General features: G+C 43.5%; 1 protein-coding gene across 9 annotated transcripts in view; it reads right to left on the bottom strand.

Annotated features, from left to right (window-relative positions):
- The window catches only part of LOC129850888 (polyhomeotic-like protein 2), a 39,878-nt gene that overhangs the window by 7,037 nt on the left and 12,339 nt on the right, over nt 1-20,502 (bottom strand). The window contains exons 1-10 of one of the 9 annotated variants that reach the window (XM_055917098.1): nt 17,997-18,406; nt 14,304-14,544; nt 13,135-13,293; nt 12,836-12,922; nt 12,564-12,731; nt 10,562-10,714; nt 10,001-10,283; nt 4,503-4,855; nt 4,137-4,329; nt 645-850 (exon numbers count right to left, since the gene is read on the bottom strand). In XM_055917098.1, coding sequence (XP_055773073.1) covers nt 645-850; nt 4,137-4,329; nt 4,503-4,855; nt 10,001-10,283; nt 10,562-10,714; nt 12,564-12,731; nt 12,836-12,922; nt 13,135-13,293; nt 14,304-14,544; nt 17,997-18,040 — 1,887 coding nt within the window. In that variant the 5' untranslated portion in view covers nt 18,041-18,406. Of the gene's footprint in view, nt 1-644; nt 851-4,136; nt 4,330-4,502; nt 4,856-10,000; nt 10,284-10,561; nt 10,715-12,563; nt 12,732-12,835; nt 12,923-13,134; nt 13,294-14,303; nt 14,545-17,526; nt 17,613-17,996; nt 18,407-20,502 lie in introns of those variants that run through there. The other 8 variants (XM_055917092.1, XM_055917065.1, XM_055917069.1 and 5 more) reach the window with 8 other exon arrangements.

Below are 20,502 nucleotides of genomic sequence, written 5' to 3'. Positions count from 1 at the left end.
TATTTCTGATTCTTGTGACTCCTATCTTTTGCTGGGAAAATGGCTGTGTTTTTTGGACTTGGCGGTGATCTAACATAATCATATGTTGTGTTTTCGTTGTAAAGCATTTTATTTATTTTTATTTTTTAAATCAGACACAATGGGTAGATTAACAAGATGTTTATCTTTCATTTGCTGTATTGGACGTGTTAATGTGTGAAAGTGAAATATTTCAAAAAAACATTTTTTTAATTTCCCGCGCTGCCCTTTCAGCGGAATGTTGTCGAGGGGTTCCGCTAGCGGAACGTGTGTCCTAGAAAGGTTAATCGATAAGTAAAACAGGCACCAACAGAGTCACTTAAGTGTGTGTATCAACATTTTGCTCAGAATGATAACACTTGGAAGGTGGTCTTAACATTTGTACGCCTTCTTTCACAGACATCTCTGTATACACTGCTTTGGAACTACAGTAGGCTACTAGAATTCATTACTAAGTTAAACAATAGAAAGGCATTGCCCTTTATCATTGCTTAGCACGGTAAGTGCAGTTGTATGATTGTTTGTGTTTATTGCTAATAGGGACATGCCCCTGTGGGAATGCACTTGAAATGGTGACATGTTGCTTACTTGGTAGCTGCTAAGGAGTACCATGGGAGGGCACTTACAGGGAAGGGTTCAGCACCCTCCTGGATGACAAAGCCCTCAATGACGTGGGTGAGGACCTGGGGCTTGACGATGGCCTGGGGTGGCTTGTTCTCTCCATTCTGGGGGGTGCTGCCGATCACAGTGGGTGCCTCATTCTCATTTCCTGATGTCATGGCTGGGGGTGGTGTCTCAGGTGCAGCATTCAACCTCTTGGTAGTAGGGACTCCTGCCAATGACAAAAAGCAGTAGTTAACACATTGCATCACTTTCAATTATGTGGCCAAAATGTGTACACAATGTTTTAGAATAGATTCATTTGATTAATTTCACTTTAATTATGCTAAAATATTTATTAAGAGTATGTAGTTAACGTTCTCTGCTGTACAGTCGTTTAAGTACTCAAGCAAATTTGCATTATATACTGTATCTATCATCCACCTGCCAAATCATGTGCAAAGGGGTCCACTTCGAATATCAAGCGTTTGTAATGTCACTCACTAGACGCGTATTATAGTTACTAATGTAAATTGATCACGATATCAAAATATGAAGAGAAAACAAACGGCTGTCAAAAGTAATTCGAGTCCAAAACATCGCTCATTTTTGACGATTTTCACTAGTTTGTAATTTCCAAAGCAAAAACACGTATGGCTACCGTAAACGAGTAACGTTAGTAGCTAGCTATGCATTAAAACAGCAGACGATTCGGTGGCTACTTGCAACAATGATAAACATTTTCAAAGTACTGCAAAAGTTTAACAACTGTCCCATTTCAAAGGTGAAATAACAAGAACTCGCTCACCAAACGTATTCCTGCCCGCTTCACTTGCGCCTTTATCCGATTCAATACAAAAACGCGCTGTCGCCTGCCTCTCTCCTTGGAAGCGAGAATTCAGTCAACTGTACAAAGCAGGCAAGACAGAGCTGAGACGCTCGCTCGACCCAGCCCTGCTCCAATTGTGAGAGGCAGGCAGAGCTGAAGAATGAAATACTTGAATAAGGTAGCGCCTTTTTTTCTCTCTCCATAAACAGGTACTCTGCTCATATATACTCAGCAAAAAGAAAAGAAACGTCCCCTTTTCAGGACCCTGTCTTTCAGAGATAATTTGTAAAAATCCAAATGACTTCACAGATCGTAATTGTAAAAGGTTTAAACACGGTTTCCCATGCTTGTTCAATGAACCATAAACAATTAATGAACATGCAGCTGTGGAATGATCATTAAGACTAACAGCTTACAGGCAATTAAGGTCACAGTTCTGAGAACTTAGTACACTAGAGAGGCCTTTCTACTGACTCTAAAAAAAACACCAAAAGAAAGATGCCCAGGGTCCCTGCTCATCTGTGTGAAGGTGCCTTAGGCATCCTGCAAGGATGCATGAGGACTGCAGATGTGGCCAGGGAAATACATTTCAATGTCTGTACTGTGAGATGCCTAAGACAGCGCTACAGGGAGACAGGATGGACAGCTGATCGTCCTCGCAGTGGCAGACCACATGTAACAACACCTGCACAGGATTGGTACATCCGAACATCACAGCTGCGGGACAGGTACAGGATGGCAACAACAACTGCCCGAGTTACACAAGGAACGCACAATCCCTCCATCAGTGCTCAGACTGTCCGCAATAGGACGAGAGAGGCTGGACTGAGGGCTTGTAGGCCTGTTGTAAGGCAGGTCCTCACTAGACATCACCGGCAACAACGTCGCCTATGGGCACAAACCCACCGTCGCTGGATCAGACAGGACTGGAAAAAGTGCTCTTCACTGACAAGTCGCGGTTTTGTCTCACCATGCGTGATGGTCGGATTCACGTTTATCGTCGAAGGAATGAGCGTTACACTGAGGCCTGTACTCTGGAGTGGGATCGATTTGGAGGTGTCGGGTCCGTCATGGTCTGGGCGGTGTGTCACAGCATCATCGGACTGAGCTTGTTGTCATTGCAGGCAATCTCAACGCAGTACGTTACAGGGAAGACATCCTCCTCCCTCATGTGGTACCCTTCCTGCAGGCTAATCCTGACATGACCCACCAGCCATACTGCTCGTTCTGTGCGTGATTTCCTGCAAGACAGGAATGTCAGTGTTCTGCCATGGCCAGCGAAGAGCCCGGATCTCAATCCCATTGAGCATGTCTGGGACCTGTTGGATCGGAGGGTGAGGGCTAGGGCCATTCCCCCCAGAAATGTCCGGGAACTTGCAGGTGCCTTGGTGGAAGAGTGGGGTAACATCTCACAGCAAGAACTGGCAAATATGGTGCAGTCCATGAGGAGATGCACTGCAGTACTTAATGCTGCTGGTGGCCACACCAGACACTGACTGTTAATTTTGACCCCCTCTTTGTTCAGGGACACATTATTCCATTTCTCTTAGTCACATGTCTGTGGAACTTGTTCAGTTTATGTCTCAGTTGTTGAATCCTATGTTCATACAAATATTTACACATGTTAAGTGTGCTGACAGTGAGAGGACTTTTCTTTTCTTGAGTTTACTATTCAATTTCCACACAATAAAATAGAAGCACTTCACTCATGTTGACACATACATTTCTGGTTCTTCTCACATCTATGATCTTAGCCCTGAAAATGCACAGGTCTCAAATCTATCTGAGTAACTATTGGCATACAGGAACCACTTTATACAAATGTAGGTCCTGTGGCCCAATGTAGCAGACAATTCTTGCAAACCAATTCTCTTTATTTGGCAACATACTATACTGCACATATCTTGGTATGTCTGTCGAAAGATGCACAATAAATACCATGGACTCCATTAAAACCAGGAGCAGTTGGCTATTCTGTAACTTTGGGTTATGTTCAACCACTCAGCAGGCTCTGAATGTGTTGCAATCTGGTCCAAGCAGACAGCCAGTTGTCTTGCAGGCCTACCGCTCTATTTTTAGACATCAAAGATAACTATGTTTATTTGGAACAAGTGGAGCACCTCAACTATGCATTCACACCCAAGCATAAAAAAGGAGCCTTGTGGGTTTACATGTTTCATTTTTACAAGAAAAGTAGCAATAAAAATGAAAGCTCTTAATATAATCTACATGTTCAGCATTTTGAATGGGCCTTAGTGTGCGAGTGTAAGACTACCATCATAAAACACAGATTATTTTCCATTTGAGTGAAAGATAGATGGATAGATACACACATTTTCCTGTCCATGATAATTTCACACATCTATCATTTAACTTTCCTTGACTGGAACACTGTGTTCACTGCTCCTCAATGGTCCCATTGGGGATAATCAGACAAAATGATTCACCCTGACTCAAAACGACAAGCACAGCTGACAATAAATAGTAAGACAACAGATCTGCCTCCACACCTGGAGAGCAGAAAATAGCAGAGCGACTGATCTTTGGTCTGGTTCTCCAAGGTTGTAATTGGTTGCAAATATGATATGACAACAATAGACCCCTAGTTACAGTCCTGCCTCTAGGCAACATGACTAAGAAAGTGGGAAATAAAAACTTGTTAACTTATTAAAACCAAAAGTCCTGTTACCTTGTAGTTGGCTGATGGGCATAACTGGGTCAGTCTTGGGCTGCTCTGCTGGCTTGGTGGCTTGTGGTGGAGACGGGGCAGAGGGGGTAAATGGGGTGGGCTGCTGCTCTACACTGGGAGTCGGGCAGAGATCCCTGACCACCAATGACTTTGGCTTCTCCTGTCCTTTACGGTCCTGGACCAATCGGGAAGCCTGGGAGTTCGTCATAGAATAGAGAGAGAAGGGAGAAAGAGTTTAGTGAAACATAATATTTGACTATTGATTAGAAATTACTGATATAGTATTTTGTTTACTGATTCATTGTATATTGTGAGAGTGTTCCTCTTTCATTTCCATACTTCTTGTTGTTACTGCTGTGTACTCACCTGTAAGAGCGCTGGTTGTATCTGGAGGTTGATGGCTGTGAGTTGCACTGGCTGGGCTTTGGTCTGGCTCAGGCTGGAGTGGAGAGCATGTGGGCTGATGGTGGAGTGGAAGATGGTTGCCTGCTGGCTGGGTGTAGAGGGCTGGTGGTGAGAGGCAGGCTTGGGTAGCACAGGGACAGGGCCTGCCTGGCTGGGGGACTGGGGGACCAGAGAGGGAGTCTGCAGGTGGGGTTGGATGGAGGCAGTCTGCAGCAGCTGTCCCTGGGTCCTCTGGGAAGCATGGGTCTGCTGGATCACAAACTGATGTTGCTTATGCTGCTGGACCAGGGAGTGGGAAGGGATCTGGGTGTATGCTGGAACAGAAATCGAGAAATAGAATACATAAAAAATCTGACAGTTAAGTCTGTATACAAAAGGAAAATGGACTACCCTAACTAACTCAAAACAATGGAAGAGTGGAATAATGTTTTGTTTCTTTACTCTCCTTTGCCAGTAGTACACCTATTGTTGACAAAATGTAACATCAAAAAGCACAAGACAGACTTGCCCTAAACTGTTGTCAAGGTTTTGGCCAGACATTACTCACTAATGTCTCCAAAGGGTCTATCATCACCTGACAGGGTTTTTGCTGACAAAATTACAACCAGGACCCATATCTTCCCAGAACCAATCATGTATTGTACTGTCATTTAGTGAAACGTGCTCTACACACCAACAGTCAGAGTAGTCCCGGGCCAGATATGTGCAGGAGGAAAGCAAGAGGGCAATATAATAAAAACTTTTTTTTAGCAGACGCTCTTATCCAGAGCGATTTAAAGGAGCAATTAGGGTTAAGTGCCTTGCCAAGGGCACATCGACAGATTTTTCACCTAGTCGGCTCGGGGATTCAAACCAGTAACCTTTCGGTTACAGGCTCAACGCTCTTAACCTCTAGGCTACTTGCCACCCCAGGCCAGACAGATGCAGGAAGAAAGCAAGAGGGCAATAAGAAGCCAATAATCTATGACCATGCTGTATGTAGTCATCTGTGAATCAATCCCCCAAACCTTCAGTTGCCCAAGCAATTTTCCCTAAGAAACAATGAGGTTAGATCTGGCCCTCATCATTACAGAAATATAGAGAAAGGGTTGTAATGCATCATCTCTCCTAGGAGCTGTTAAGCTGTTTGTCTCAGGATTAAGCCCAATGGTCTTACAGTAGCTTTATGATTTTAGTAAACTAAAGGTGTCTAACATTAACCTTTGTGGATCTCTTTTGATTATGGATTGATGCCAAATACATAACACCCTTATCTGTATATTTTGTGTGGGATAGGCTCCATCTGGTCTGAATGTTTCTCTGTAACCACAGTCTCTACCCTGCTGTGAAAATAGAGACGTTTCCATCCGGCAGAATTGCATGTCATTAGTTATTTATACCCCAGGATCTGCTGGAAAGTGTTTAATTTTCACACGGCAAAACTCTATGTAAACCACAGCATGTGGTTAGCTATGGTTTCACTAAGTACAGGGTGAAGACCGACATATCTTCCAGAAGGTATTCTGATAAAAGCCCTGAACGGATACTCTCAATTACATGATAACACCGTAAAGTGTTACATTACATGATAACACCGTAAAGTGTTACATTACATGATAACACCGTAAAGTGTTACATTACATGATAACACCTACCACCCAGCCCTCATTAAGTATAAATAGAAAACAGAAGTTGTATAATAATGACTATCAATTCAGCAAATAGACCTAGCTAGCCCTTGAGTGGATTTCCCAACCGGTGCTCACCGGATACAAGAAACAGAACTCAGAGTCCTGCTTGACAGCTTTTTCAAGCATTTTAATGAGTAACAGAGAAATGTCTTGGAAGGAGAGAAAGGGGGATTCATTGAAATGCCTTTCTCCCTCAAGGCCTTGGGATTAAGGAGTGGAATGACTCAGGCCGGACCCCCCTCTATCGCCCCACTACGCTACCACTCCCCCATGCCTGTGTGTTGTTTCAGGATGTCTAGAGGAAATGTTTCAACAGCAGATCTTGGAAAATCCCTGAGTTTCTGCAATCAACTGCTGCTGCTTTAGTTTAGAAACCTCACCCACACAACAGTGTAAATCACTTTACACACATCTTAACACAGCTTGAGAAAAACTACTCGTTGGCCAGCTTATTAGGTACACCTGTCTAGTACCGTGTCAGACCAACCTGTTGCCATGAAGGGATGCACCTGGTCAGCAACAATGTTGAGATATGCTGTGGCGTTCAAACGTTGCTCAATTGGTATCAAGAGACCTAACGTGTGCCAAGAAAACATTCCCCACACCATTACACCACCACCGTTGACACCAGGCAGGATGGGGCCATGGACTCATGCTGCTTATGCCGAATCCTGACTGCCATCAGCATGACGCAACAGGAACCGGGATTCGTCTGCCCAGGCAATGTTTTTCCACTCCTCAATTGTCCAGTGTTAGTGATCTCTTGCTTCTTCTTGTTTTTAGCTGATAGAAGTGGAAACAGGTGTGGTCGTCTGCTGCAACAGCCCATCCGTGACAAGGACCGACGAGTTGTGCGCTCCGAGATGCCGTTCTGCACACCACTGTTGTACTTTGTCTGTTTGTGGCCCGTCTGTTAGCTTGCACGATTCTTGCCATTCTCCTTTGACCTCTCTCATCAACGAGCTGTTTTTGCCCACAGGACTACAGCTGATTGGATGTTTTTTTATTTGTCGCACCATTCTCGGGAAACCCTAAACACTATCATGCTCGAAAAGCCCAGGAGGCCGGACCTTTCTGAGATACTGTAACCAGCGCGCCTGGCACCGAAGATCATACCACGCTCAGTCGCTTAAGTCAGTTTTCTCCATTCAAACGTTCAATCGAACAGTAACTGAATGTCTCGATGCTTGTCTGCCTGCTTTATATAGCAAGCCATGGCCACATGACTCACTGTCTGTAGGACCGAACCCTTTTTATGAACAGGGTGAGGTTCCTAATAAACTGTGTACATGTCAAACATATCTATACTAATTGTGTTTTAAGTGCTTGTCAAAAGGAGTAAGTAATGGAGATACTATGTATGGGTACATGGAAGCACTGAAGGACTTGGTGAATTAACAGAGAATGGGGAGATCCTTTCAGGTGTACTACACTCAGTCCAAACACATAAACGGATGCTTAGCTAAAAACCAACTTAAAGCTATGCTTCAAATCACAAAGACAACTGAAGAGAAGACTTGACACCAGGGACGGATTTGTTTGTTGAAAAAACTGAAAACCACAGTGCAGTTGGCAGGGGCAGAGAACTAGACTTAGTCTGGAAGGTAGTCTTTGTGGGGTTTGATGCGGTGCTGTTCTGTGGGTGTAGTAGGGTGCTGGGAAGACTTGTCTGCCAAGGAGGAGGTGATGAAAAGACTAAAGTACACAATGACCAGAACAGCTGCTTCCAGCCAATCCCTATTCAAGGGAAAACGAGCTCCTGTCTGTGGTAGGAATAGCAGTCACACTGCTGCTCCCACAAGATCTGCTCTCTTCTTCTCTCCGATGGCTCAATTACTACTCGGTCTTAAAATAGACGACAACACAAACTAGGCCTATTCCTGTGCTGTGTTCTCTCACAGCATGTTGAAAGTAAAATTGCTTTAGATATTTGTTATGTAGCATATTATTATTATTGAGGGGTAGATTGGACTTGTGTTTCATTGAAGTATTTCCTTATTCAAAACTACAACATTCTGTTGCCTAACAGAAAAAAGGCGTCCGCATGCTTCAGAACCGAAATAGTTTGGAAAAGTTTGTGCATGTTACAACAATGTGACGTTTTGGACTTTTCCTTTGGCTGTTCAGGCACACACATCTTTTTGGAGGAAAGCTGAAATTCGGAGCCGAAGTCTAAGCCCCGTCGTCGGTGATTGGTCAACAGTAGGGATTCTTCAATAGTCTTTGTTGTCATTCAACAAAGAGACGACTTGTTTTCATGCACATTTTTTCATTCAGAAATACTGCACCAAACATCTTAAGTAAAATTGTGGGACTAAGATCTCCTCGGCAAAAACGTAAATTCATGACAGATTTCTTGCGTTATCGTAGATTAATTCAGACTATTTTTTAGGAAGTGTATACTGGCTACGGTGTCTCAAAAGGGACAAAAAGTACTATCGCCACTTTTTTCCTCATTTTTCAAGCAAAGTGTTTGTTAAGGGGGTATGTGATCACACTCGTTCGGTTTGCCTAGCCAACTTCGGCTAGCCGAACTGAGGCATGCTGATACCTTAGAGTCCATTGAAGAACCAACATATATAATGAATGACCCAGTTAATGCCAGTGCATATAGAATAAGATGGTAGAGCAGGGACTTATCGCAGGGATGTCCTTCATTCCAAAAAGTAGCCCATACTAGAGAAATGTGAAGTTTGCTAATATGGGTGATAGTTAATGAGACAATTGATGGCTACAACCATCAAACTTGTAGTAGCAGTTTAAAGGATAATTTAAAACAAATGTGGTGCACATTAATGTTATAAACTTATCGTTCTATTTATCACATCAATTCAAGCTATAGATTTGTGTCCATGTCACCCAGCTCTATAAATTGAAGCCTCTTATCCAACCCTAAACCCCAGTCCGCCGGGCAGGCACCACAGCTGCTACCCCATCTCCCCCTTGTCTCATCCACTGTGAACTGACAGAATACTTCTCACATCTCCAGGGCACACCTGTCTGTTCCCCATGGCCACTGCCATGGCAACCCATGTTAATTTTATAAGTGTATGTAGCCAGGTTTTTAGATTCATCCTTCCTTTAGTTTAATCAGAATCCATTACTTAAACAAAGCGAGACAAAGACACAGTTGTGCAGTCGCACGCTCAGCTAATCCATCCAGTCTGGCGTATGGCAAAACACACAAAGTTAACCCATGCAGTGCTTAGCACACGCACTCTCTCACACACATACACACAGTCAGAGTTAATCTGTTCAACTGCTGGCATATACACAGCCATTCTCTGTGACAAAACCATCCAGCTGCTGACTTTCAGCCACACAATGAGTGGTCTAAAAAGATGCATCTGTGGCACAGAGTAGGTGTTGGGCGGTATCCAGATTTTCATACCATTTCTGTACCATACTGGGGTATACGGTATTACCGGGAGTGCACACAAGGGGCATTATTTCTTTTTTTACGCACAAAACAACGCACAAGCAACAGGGAGCATGATCCAGGAGGGGATTGAATGTCTCTGCTGTAACCAATAAGCTTTATCTTGACATCTAGCCACTTAGCTAGCTTACTACAAACAGTCACAGGGGCAGTGTATTCAGTGTCACCATGGAGCTCGGCAAAATTATGCCTTCTCACAACAGCCAGTGGATTTACTGATGCTGGACAAAAAACAATATATCATTTCAGCAAACATGCCTAAATCTCCAAGCGGGGAATGGGTCAACTTCATGAAATAATATGAAAGCCAGTGTCTGTAGAAGGTAGCGAACGTTGGGGTTGATACATACCTGGAGTGCTGAGAGGCTGGCCACTCAAAGCCGTGACGCTGCGACTCATGTTTATAGCGCACACCTCTGTCACAATGCTCTCCCCCTTCTTGCGCCCATCTAAGGGGACGTCGGATGAGCTGCCCTTTCCCCCTTCCCCCCGGCTCCCCTGGCTGGGGTTTTTGATCAGGGGAGAGGGCTGGATGGCAACAGGGGTCTGCTTTAGGCTGAGGGCCTGGAGGTTGTGTGTTTGAAAGGAGGACATGGTCGCCCCCTGCTGGCTACGGATAGCCAGGTTCTGGACCTGAAAAGACACAGAGGTCAGGTGCTGGAGGCAATGACACATGGCCTGAGGCAAGAGAGATGGGGTGCCCCACAGTCAAGGGTCTCCAGAATTAGTGAGAAATGCACTTTTTTAGACTAAATTAGTTATCACAGCATAACTGTAAACATAATGCATCTGCTATCCACCTGTATGAATTATGGTTCATTGTGCTGATATTATATGCCATCTAGTGCAGTTACTACAGCAACTCTGTGTGTATGGTATTAGCCTATAGCGTTGAGATAATAATAGCGTACCTGTGAGGGGGCAGACTGTTGTCCAGAGGACTGCGTGGAGCTCTCAGACTGGACTGCAGTCACTGTGGCCGTAGGTGTGAAGATGAGCTGGGGGGACAAAGGAACAGCACGGCCTAGGCTCCTAGCTACTTGCACAAGGTTGCTTTGCTGTGCCTGAAAATCACACACCAACATACAGTACCAGTCAAAAGTTTGAACACACCTACTCATTCAAGAGATGTTCTTTACTTTTACTATTTTCTACACTGTAGAATAATAGTGAAGACATCAAAACTATGAAATAACACATATGGAATCATGTAGTAACCAAAAGAATGTTAAACAAATTTGAGATTCTTCAAAGTAACCATCCTTTGCCTTGATGACGGCTTTGCACACTCTTGGCATTCTCTCACCCAGCTTCATGAGGTAGTCACCTGGAATGCATTTCAATTAATATGTGTGCCTTGTTAAAAGTTAATTGTTGAATTTCTATCCTTCTTAATGCATTTGAGACAATCAGTTGTGTTGTGACAAGGTAGGGGTGGTATACAGAAGATAGCCCTATTTGGTAAAAGATGAAGTCCATATTATGGCAAGAACAGCTCAAATAAGAGAAGGGAAATGACAGTCTATCATTACTTTAAGACATGAAGGTCAGTCAATGCGGAACATTTCAAGAACCTTGAAAGTTTCTTCAAGTGCAGTCGCAAAAACCATCAAGCGCTATGATGAAACTGGCTCTCATGACAGGAAGACAGAGTTACCTCTGCTGCGGAAAATAAGTTCATTAGAGTTAACTACACCTCAGATTGCAGCCCAAATAAATGTATCACATAGTTCAAGTAACAGACACATTCAACATCAACTGTTCAGGGGAGACTGCGTGAATCAGGCATTCATGGTCAAATTGCTGCAAAGAAACCACTACTAAAGGACACCAATAATAAGAAGAGACTTGCTTGGGCCAAGAAACACATGCAATGAACATTAGACCAGTGGAAATCTGTCCTTTAGTATGATGAGTCCAAATTTTGGATTTTTGGTCCCAACAACCGTGTCTTTGTGAGAAGCAGACTAGGTGAACGGATGATGGTTCCCATCATGAAGAATGAAGGAGGAGGTGTGGTGGGGGTGCTTTGCTGGTGACACTGTCTGTGATTTATTTAGAATTTAAGACACACTTAACCAGCATGGCTACCACAGCATTATGCAGCGATACACCATCCCATTTGGTTTGCGCTTAGTTGGACTATCATTTGTTTTTCACAGGACAATGACCCATAAAACACTTCCAGTCTGTGTAATGGCTATTTGACCAAGAAGGAGAGCGATGGAGCACTGCATCAGATGACCTGGCCTCCACAATCACCCGACCTCAACCCAATTGAGATGGTTAGGGATGAGTTGGACCGCAGAGTGAAGGAAAAGCAGCCAACAACTGCACAGCATATGTGGGAACTCCTTCAAGACTGTTGGAAAAGCATTCCTCATGAAGCTGGTTGAGAGAATGCCAAGAGTGTGCAAAGATGTCATCAAGGCAAAGGGTGGCTACTTTGAAGAATCTCAAATCTATTTTGATTTGTTAATTTTGGGGGGTTATTACACAATTCCATATGTGTTATTTCCTAGTTTTGATGTCTTCACTATTATTCTACAATGTAGAAAATAGTAAAAATAAAGAAAAACCTTTGAATGAGGAGGTGCCCAAACTTTTGACTGGTACTGTATGTGTAGACAATTCCTCCATGGGTTTGAGAACAGAAAAATAATACTGTAAGCAGCTGATTTTTCTCTGTCGCTTTCTTTCACACTCACTCTCCCCATGCATCATGTGTCCAAAATTCTTTAAAAAATGTGAAGTAATCAGACTGAATTGATTCAGTTTGAGATGCAGGACAACCTTCCTACTACACTCCTTACAACAGTGGTAGCACACACAAATACTTCCATCACACTAAGCCTCTAGACGTGTGGCTAAGACAGCTAGTGTGTGCCAGTGGGCATGCTCCTGGGGATTTACCATCTGGGCACGCAGGTACATATGAGCCTGACTGGCAGTGAGGGGGGTGGGGCTGGACGAGCTGCCCAGGAGCACGGCCTGCTGGGAGATGCTGCCGGCTGGGGCCGAGCTGACACTCTGGGTTCGGCTGATCATCTGGGCTGCAGCCGGGGACGTGGTCAGGTTAATCTGGGGACAGGACAGAGAAGAGAGAAAGGATTACAGAACATCACCAAAAACAAAAACATTACACATCTATGAACCCGGCCCCTAAATTACTAGACATGACTCACTGCACTCACTGTGGCCTGGGACGATCCTGTTTGCTGGGATGAAGTGCCATTTTGGGTGGAGCTCTGCCTTCCTGCCGCAATACTGGCCTGTGGCATGACAGGTGAGAACAGTTAGGGGATCAACACTTACAGTATATTTCTCTTCATCTGAAGATAACTGTTAGATTTACTAACTAAACTTTCATAACCCTAACCCCAGCACTGACCTTATCTCACGTCTTTGTTAAAATCCTAACACAGCTTGTTGGCGGCCTGTTTAATTTGCCAGTTTAACAGTCTCTTGTGTCTTCAGTGCTCACCTGCTGTACGGCGGCTAGGCTCTGGAGCTGTGCATTGCTCAGGTGCTGCTGCTGGAGTGCTGCTGTCTGCAGCATGAGGTGCTGCTGCTGCGCTGCGTACATCTGCTGCAGGTACTGCGCAGCCGTGTTGGGCTGCCGGTGCAACGCCTGCTGGATCACCTTCAGTACACAGGGAGCAAGAGAAAGGTTAGCGGTTGGGGTAACATTCTCAACAACAGGCTCTAAAAAGGACTTACTGGGTTGGAGTAATGCTCTGAAAGAAATAAGTCCCAATTGCACTGTTTTTACTGAGCCATTGAAAAGCAGGTATGGGAGATTCCTACGGTATATTGGTCCCGTTGCAAAATGTGCTTCTCATGTAGGGAGAACAGGCTCACTTCTGCACCCCCTGCACATTGTAATGGACTTAATCGCATCCTATGCTCACCCCTATGGCCTTGAGCACATATTTTCTTCAATCTTCATGATACATTTTTTTACTGACAGCCTCAGCATAGTTGCCAAAGCAACATGAGAGATGGATTGACCCAGAGCACATAGCCTAATAGAGCTTCTCTGACCTAAGCTTCCTAGGGTGAAAAGAGGGCGGAGATTGTGATGGAACATCCATTCACTTCTCTCTTATTGAGCCCAAATGACAAGCCTTGCACTATGTTAAGTAGGCCGGTAGTGACAATGCTGCTAGTTCCCTACGGGCAGATGAGTGCATGCATTTGAAAGAAAGGATAGAAGAGACCTAAGATCTGTCTGTCACCCTTTAAGAGGAGGGTAAACAGAGCCTAATCCAAGCTGAGTTTCACATTGGTCAATGGGCAAATAACAGAGGACAGAGCCTGGAACTTGGAACCACAGCAACCCTGATCTGCTGTCGTCAGTATTGATAGATTACATGATGCCAGTGTACTACATCAAATAACAATGCGAAAGAATTATCAAATTGCACCTTAGTCTAAATGTAATAAAAGTCTTGTTTATTATAAGCAGTGTAGTAAATTCCATAGTGAGCTAAGTGCAATACTGCCTGATTTACAGTGCATGCATGGTTTAACCAGCAGATGGCAGTAGGGCAATGACAATTTCATTATTGCAGGGAACGCAAATGGAGAAAACGGTTTATGCAAAACACGTGTATGTGGGTGTGTCACACTGGACTGGCATGTTTTTTTTACCCTGAAGTTTACCTGAACCGTCTGCCTGTCAGGAATGCCGCTGTACACAGAGATCTGAGGCACAGCCTGCCTTCCTGTGCTGTTGCTGCTGGTGGTAGTGCTGCTACTGGTCGTACTGGTGCTGGCGGCAGTGGCTCCAGTGCTGCTGGCACTAGAGGCTGGAGGCCCCAGCTCACTGTCCATGGTGCCCTCTCCTCGTTTGGCCCTTCCCCTGCTGCCCTTTGGACAAGCTCTCCTGAACCTAAAAGACAGGAAACAGGGACGTTAAAATGAAGCTATAGGGCTCAGACATATTGGGCCATGTTCATGACAGTCACTGTGTAAGCCCACTCAGTATAACTTAATAAAGCATCCCTAAAGCCTATAAGCATGACATGGCGCTCCTAAGGCGATATACAATGTATCATAGTGTATACATACTTGTCTTATTTCAGTATGTGCTAAAATGAGACAGAATTTGTTATTTACAGGTGCAGGAATGCAGGATGTCCATATAACATTAGTGAATGACGAAAATACCAAACTATGTACACAAAACAAAAAGGAAATTGAGTTACAAATACGTTTTCGCTGAATAAACTTTAAGATCCCAAGACAGCTAAATACAAATGCATAAGCGACATGGCACATCTTACAATGACATTGTTCATTAGGAATATAGCCCCTCTTTGTTTCACAACCTCAGCAGACTGAAAACAATTAAATTGCCTATCCCTTCCCTGAACAATACCTCTTGGTCCAATAAAAGGGGTAAATTAAACTCAGACTTCAAAACAGGTTCAAGTACCTCAATTTTAATTATAAACATTAAATTGTAAACAGAAAATATCTCAATGTACAGCTAATATTTAGGACTTCAGTATTCATATTTTCCAATACACATTCAATAAACATAATTACCTGAATATGACCTGCCCATATTTTTATTTAGCTAGCTAATGTTCTTTATACTGTGTAACATCGTTATGTTAATGTCTAACATCGCTATGAAGGCCAAGCAGAATTTGATACAAAATGTCTAAAGGGAACATATTATTAAAGACTTTTCATAAGTGGATCTGTTGTTGACCCACTTCTTCTCTGTTTACCTCATGTCAAAATAAAACAGACCCACAATAATCCAACAGACCCACGTTTGGAAAGTATTTTTATTAATACGTTCCTTTAGATATTTTGTCTCTAATTCCCCGGTTATAAGGACCAACCATCCAGACCACCGGCAGAGTAAGTTGAAATTGAATTTTATTAAACTTCTGGCTTCCTGCCATCTGTTAAGGTTTTTTTGCAACACAATTCCCAACAACACTAGTGTCAATATACCAGCGTTGCTAAAAGCATCTAGCAAGGGTGATGATATGCATACTTGGCATTCATAGCGATTTTACACATTAACATGTTACACAGTATCAAGAACACTAGCTAGCTAAATAAAAAATTAGCAGGTCATATTCAGGCACTTATGTATTGGTCCATGAATGGGGAATAGAGGAGAATGAGTGAGCTAGGAAACTAGACAACTAGCTCGCTGCAGTCCACATCGTCACAGGCCCCATCACACCCAGGCGTGATGCACCGATGCTATCTCTTGGACATCATCAGCACGCAAAAAGCCATTGTGAAAACAGGAAAGCTAGCTTCACGTCCACTGTGTCACAAATGTTGAATACAATTCCATTTTAACTTATTCCGCCAATTGTCCATGCAGTTGGTTCTTATATAGGGTGGAATTTGACAAAATATCCAAAGGAACATATAAATAAACGTGAGTTTTCAGCAGGTGCATGGCATATCACCTCCTCGCTGCTTCAACACATGTCAAAATAAAAGTAATGCACGTGCTCCTTATGTGCGCAAGCAAGCGATAACTTGTGGGGGACTTTTATTTTGACAGAGGAAGAGTGCAGCAGACCCACGTTTGGAAAGTTAGTTTATTATTATGTTCCTTTGGATATTTTATCTCAAATTCCGACCTATATAAGAACCAAACCCATGGACAATAGGCAACTTAATTTGATTCAACATTCGTTACAGACAGGGGGACGTGTAGGTTTTCATCAATACAAATGTCCGTAACCATCACACCATGCGTGAGCTCTCTGGTGAATGAAGGCCGTTGTGTTTTCATATTGAAATTCATAACAGAGAAGAGGAACTGAGTTTCAGGGGCCTTTTAAAAATAAACTAACCCCATGCCATTCTCAGATTACCACAACAATAACCCACTTAATTCAACATGTCTAATGGTGAGCATTAAATCCAATTTGGTAGGGGCAGAAAAATGCAAGTTCTGAAAGATAATGAATTCCAGTGACATATTTAAGTGAAAGAAGGGTGTATCTAACCACAGGTGGACTGATAACATAAGGACTTAAATGACAGTACACCTATACCGATACTGTATCTACTCCAATCACTCTTTTTTTTTAGACTTTTGGCTGCTGAACCCTTTCTGTCCTCAACATGTGAGAATGAACAGATTAGTAGTTGACTCTAGAGCATCCCAGTGACTGTCTGTCACCCTAGTACTCTGCTGCCCCATTAGCAGAGGAAGTGAGGTTCAGTAGACTGGGCAGATGAGATGGATGGGCTGAGAGAGCAGAACAGCTGACGGGGTTAAGAAAGCTGGGAGGAAGGTGGACTGGGAAAGAGAGAACCTAGGGCAGAGATTGAGTTTTTGGAATGTATTGTGGATTTTGACTGTGTGAGTGGTTGGGGGAGGGTTGTGATGGAAACAATTAAGATCTTTAACAGCTATGCTGCAATTCCTAAGCTATTTTCTCTTCCCTCCTTTTAATTCTGCTTTCAGTGGATTCAGGCATAGCCATAGCATACAGTGCACTGTAGGTTAAGAAACATTGAGTGGTGACAAACCTCACCTTTTCCACCATAACGTCTGGTACTGTGTATTACAACCTCATGCACAACCAGACTAACTCCAACACACAGCATCATACAGTTACAGGTTATCCATGGCTATACAATACAACAGCATTATTCTGCCAAAAATTCCAATCATTGAGAGCATTATTTCACATCTGGATGTACCCCCTATAATTAAGCCTGCTCCAGAGAGAGAGTTATGCCTGACATCTAGTCTGGTTACACAGGGATTTTGGATCGAACAAAGCATTGTTCTCTTCATCATGGTGTAGGGAACAGCCTTGGTCTTATTGCCTTTTCTGGCAATCCTGCTGCCCCTGTCTCTCCAAGAGGAATCACTCACCCATCAGTCATGGAACCCTACTCCCCCCCAACTGGCAGGCAGCAGGAATCCTGTACTGGGTCGCTGTTGGTGAGAGCACAGGGCTACACTAGGAGTGGGCTGTATCGCAAACCAAGTCTCTAGACACACAGATGTAACAAATATGCTATTGGATTCATGGGCTTGCTCTTGTCATTCCAGACCAAAATAAGAGACAGTCTGGTGTCAATTTGCATTTTTCTCTACAGAGCTAAGAGTGCAGTAAGGGCAGTAGCCCCCATCACTTAACGAGGACCAGACGGTTTGTGTTGACACAAATATATATATATATATATATATATATATATATATACCACAAAATGCATTAGTCAAATTATCGGGATCAATATAGTAAAAGAGCACAGCTAATGTACATCAATGGCTTTTAGAAAGGCTTTATGGGTATAATAGAACAAGGGGTGCTGCAGAGACAACGCCCCCAATGCTCCTACCTCCTCTGGGCCTCCCAGCGTGCTGCGGGAGTGTGATGCCCCATCCCCCGGGACCCTGGTCCTGTAGGATGCTGCTCCTCTTTGTCTGACTATGTCTGTGTGGTGGATTCAAACATTAGCCTCTCTCTCTATCCCCTACTAACACTCTGCTCCCCATCCCAACATCAACATCAACACAGACACAGCCTGCCAACCAGGCCTCTGCCTTCCTCCTGATTATGAGGTATCCTAGCGACAGCCAACTGGGTGCCTATGGAATCCAGTGCAGTGCAGGATGCTGATTGGTCAGAAGGACACTCTCTAATGAAGATGATAATGATTTCACCCTCTACCCTCCCCCTGCCAAAATACTGAATATGGTAGCATGAAGCCTCTGCCATATAATAGCCAAACCATCACCAAAATCATATTGGATAAGCACAAAACTCAATCTGTAAATGTATAGAGCTATCTATTTATTTTACAGAAAATGTTATTCAATCTGTTATTATTGCATTAGGCTATAACATATCAGTCTATAAGCATACATTGTAGTCCACACATGAACATTTCAGGATAGGGTCATATACAATGCCTTCGGAAAGTATTCAGACCCCTTGACTTTTTCCATATTTTGTTTCAGCCTTATTTTAAAATTTATCAAATATATTTTTTCTTCATAATTTACACATAACACCCCATAATGACAAAGAGAAAACAGGTTTATAAAACAGAAATACCTTTACATAACTATTCAGACCCTTTGCTATGAGACTCGAAATTGAGCTCCATTGATCATCCTTGAGATGTTTCTACAACTTGATTGGACTCCACCTGTGGTAAATTCAATTGATTGGACTGGATTTAGAAAAGGCACACACCTGTCTATATAAGGTCACACAGTTGACAGTGCATGTCAGAGCAAAAACCAAGCCATGAGGTCGAAGGAATTGTCCGTAGAGCGCCAAGACAGGATTGTGTCAAGGCACAGATCTGGGGAAGGGTACCAAAAATATTTCTGCAGCATTGACGGTCCCAAGAACTCAGTGGCCTCCATCATTATTAAATTGAAGAAGTTTGGAACCACCAAGACTCTTCCTAGAGCTGGCCGCCCGGCCAAACTGAGCAACCGGGGATGGCCTTGGTCAGGGAGGTGACCAAGAACCTGAGTCACTGACAGAGCTCTAGAGTTCCTCTGTGGAGGAGAATCTTTCAGAAGGACAACCATCTCTGCAGCACTCCACCAATCAGGCCTTTATGGTAGAGTGCCCAGACGGAAGCCACTCCTCAAAAAAAGCCTGCTAGGAGTTTGTCTGAGTCTTTAGGTGCCTTTTGGCAATGAGAAAGAAGATTCTCTGGTCTAATGAAACCATGATAGAACTCTTTGGCCAGAATGCCAAGTGTCACGTCTGGAGGAAACCTGGCACCATCCCTATGGTGAAGCATGGTGGTGGCAGCATCATGCTGTGTGGATGTTTTTCCAAAAGCAGGGAATGAGAGACTAGTCAGCCAAAGATGAACAGAGCAAAGTACAGAGAGATCCTTGATGAAAACCTGCTCCAGAGTGCTCAGGACCTCAGACTAAGGTTCACCTTAGGTACAACGACCCGAAGCACACAGCTAAGACAGCGAAGGAGTGTCTTCAGGACAAGTCTCTGAATGTCCTTGAGTGGCCTAGCCAGAGACTGGATTGAACATCTCTGGAGAGACCTGAAAATAGCTGTGCAGCAACGCTCCCAATCCAAACTGACAGAGCTTGCGAGGATCTGCTGAGAGGAATTGTGAAAAACTCCCCAAATACAGGTGTGCCAAGCTCGTAGCGTCATACCCAAGAAGCCTCGAGGCTGTAATCTCTGCCAAAGAAGCTTCAACAAAGGGCTGAGTAAAGAGTCTGAATACTCGTGTACAGTTGACATCAGAAGTTTACATAGACCTTAGCCAAATACATTTAAAACTGTTTTTCACATTTAAACTGTTTTTCACAATTCCTGATCCAAGTAAAAATTCCCTGTCTTAGGTCAGTTAGGATCACCACTTTATTTTAAGAATGTGAAATGTCAGAATAATAGTAGAGAGAATTATTTATTTCAGATTTTCTTTCTTTCATCACATTCCCAGTGGGTCAGAAGTTTACATACACTCAATTAGTATTTGGTAGCAATACCTTTAAATTGTTTAACTTGGGTCAAACGTGTTGGGTAGCCTTCCACAAGCTTCCCACAATAAGTTGGGTGAATTTTGGCCGATTCCTCCTGACAGAGCTGGTGTAACTGAGTCAGGTTTGTAGGCCTCCTTGCTCACACACAATTTTCAGTTCTGCCCACAAATGTTCTGTAGGACTGAGGTCATGGCTTTGTGATGGCCACTCCAATACCTTGACTTTGTTGTCCTTAAGCCATTTTGTCACAACTTTGGAAGTATGCTTGGGGTCATTGTCCATTTGGAAGACCCATTTGCAACCAAGCTTTAACTTCCTGACTGATGTCTTAAGATGTTGCTTCAATGTATCCATATAATTTTCCTCTCT

This window comes from Salvelinus fontinalis, chromosome 3, assembly GCF_029448725.1.
Source record: "Salvelinus fontinalis isolate EN_2023a chromosome 3, ASM2944872v1, whole genome shotgun sequence".
Classification (NCBI taxonomy): domain Eukaryota; kingdom Metazoa; phylum Chordata; class Actinopteri; order Salmoniformes; family Salmonidae; genus Salvelinus; species Salvelinus fontinalis.
This window is presented reverse-complemented; position numbering and strand designations above follow the sequence as displayed.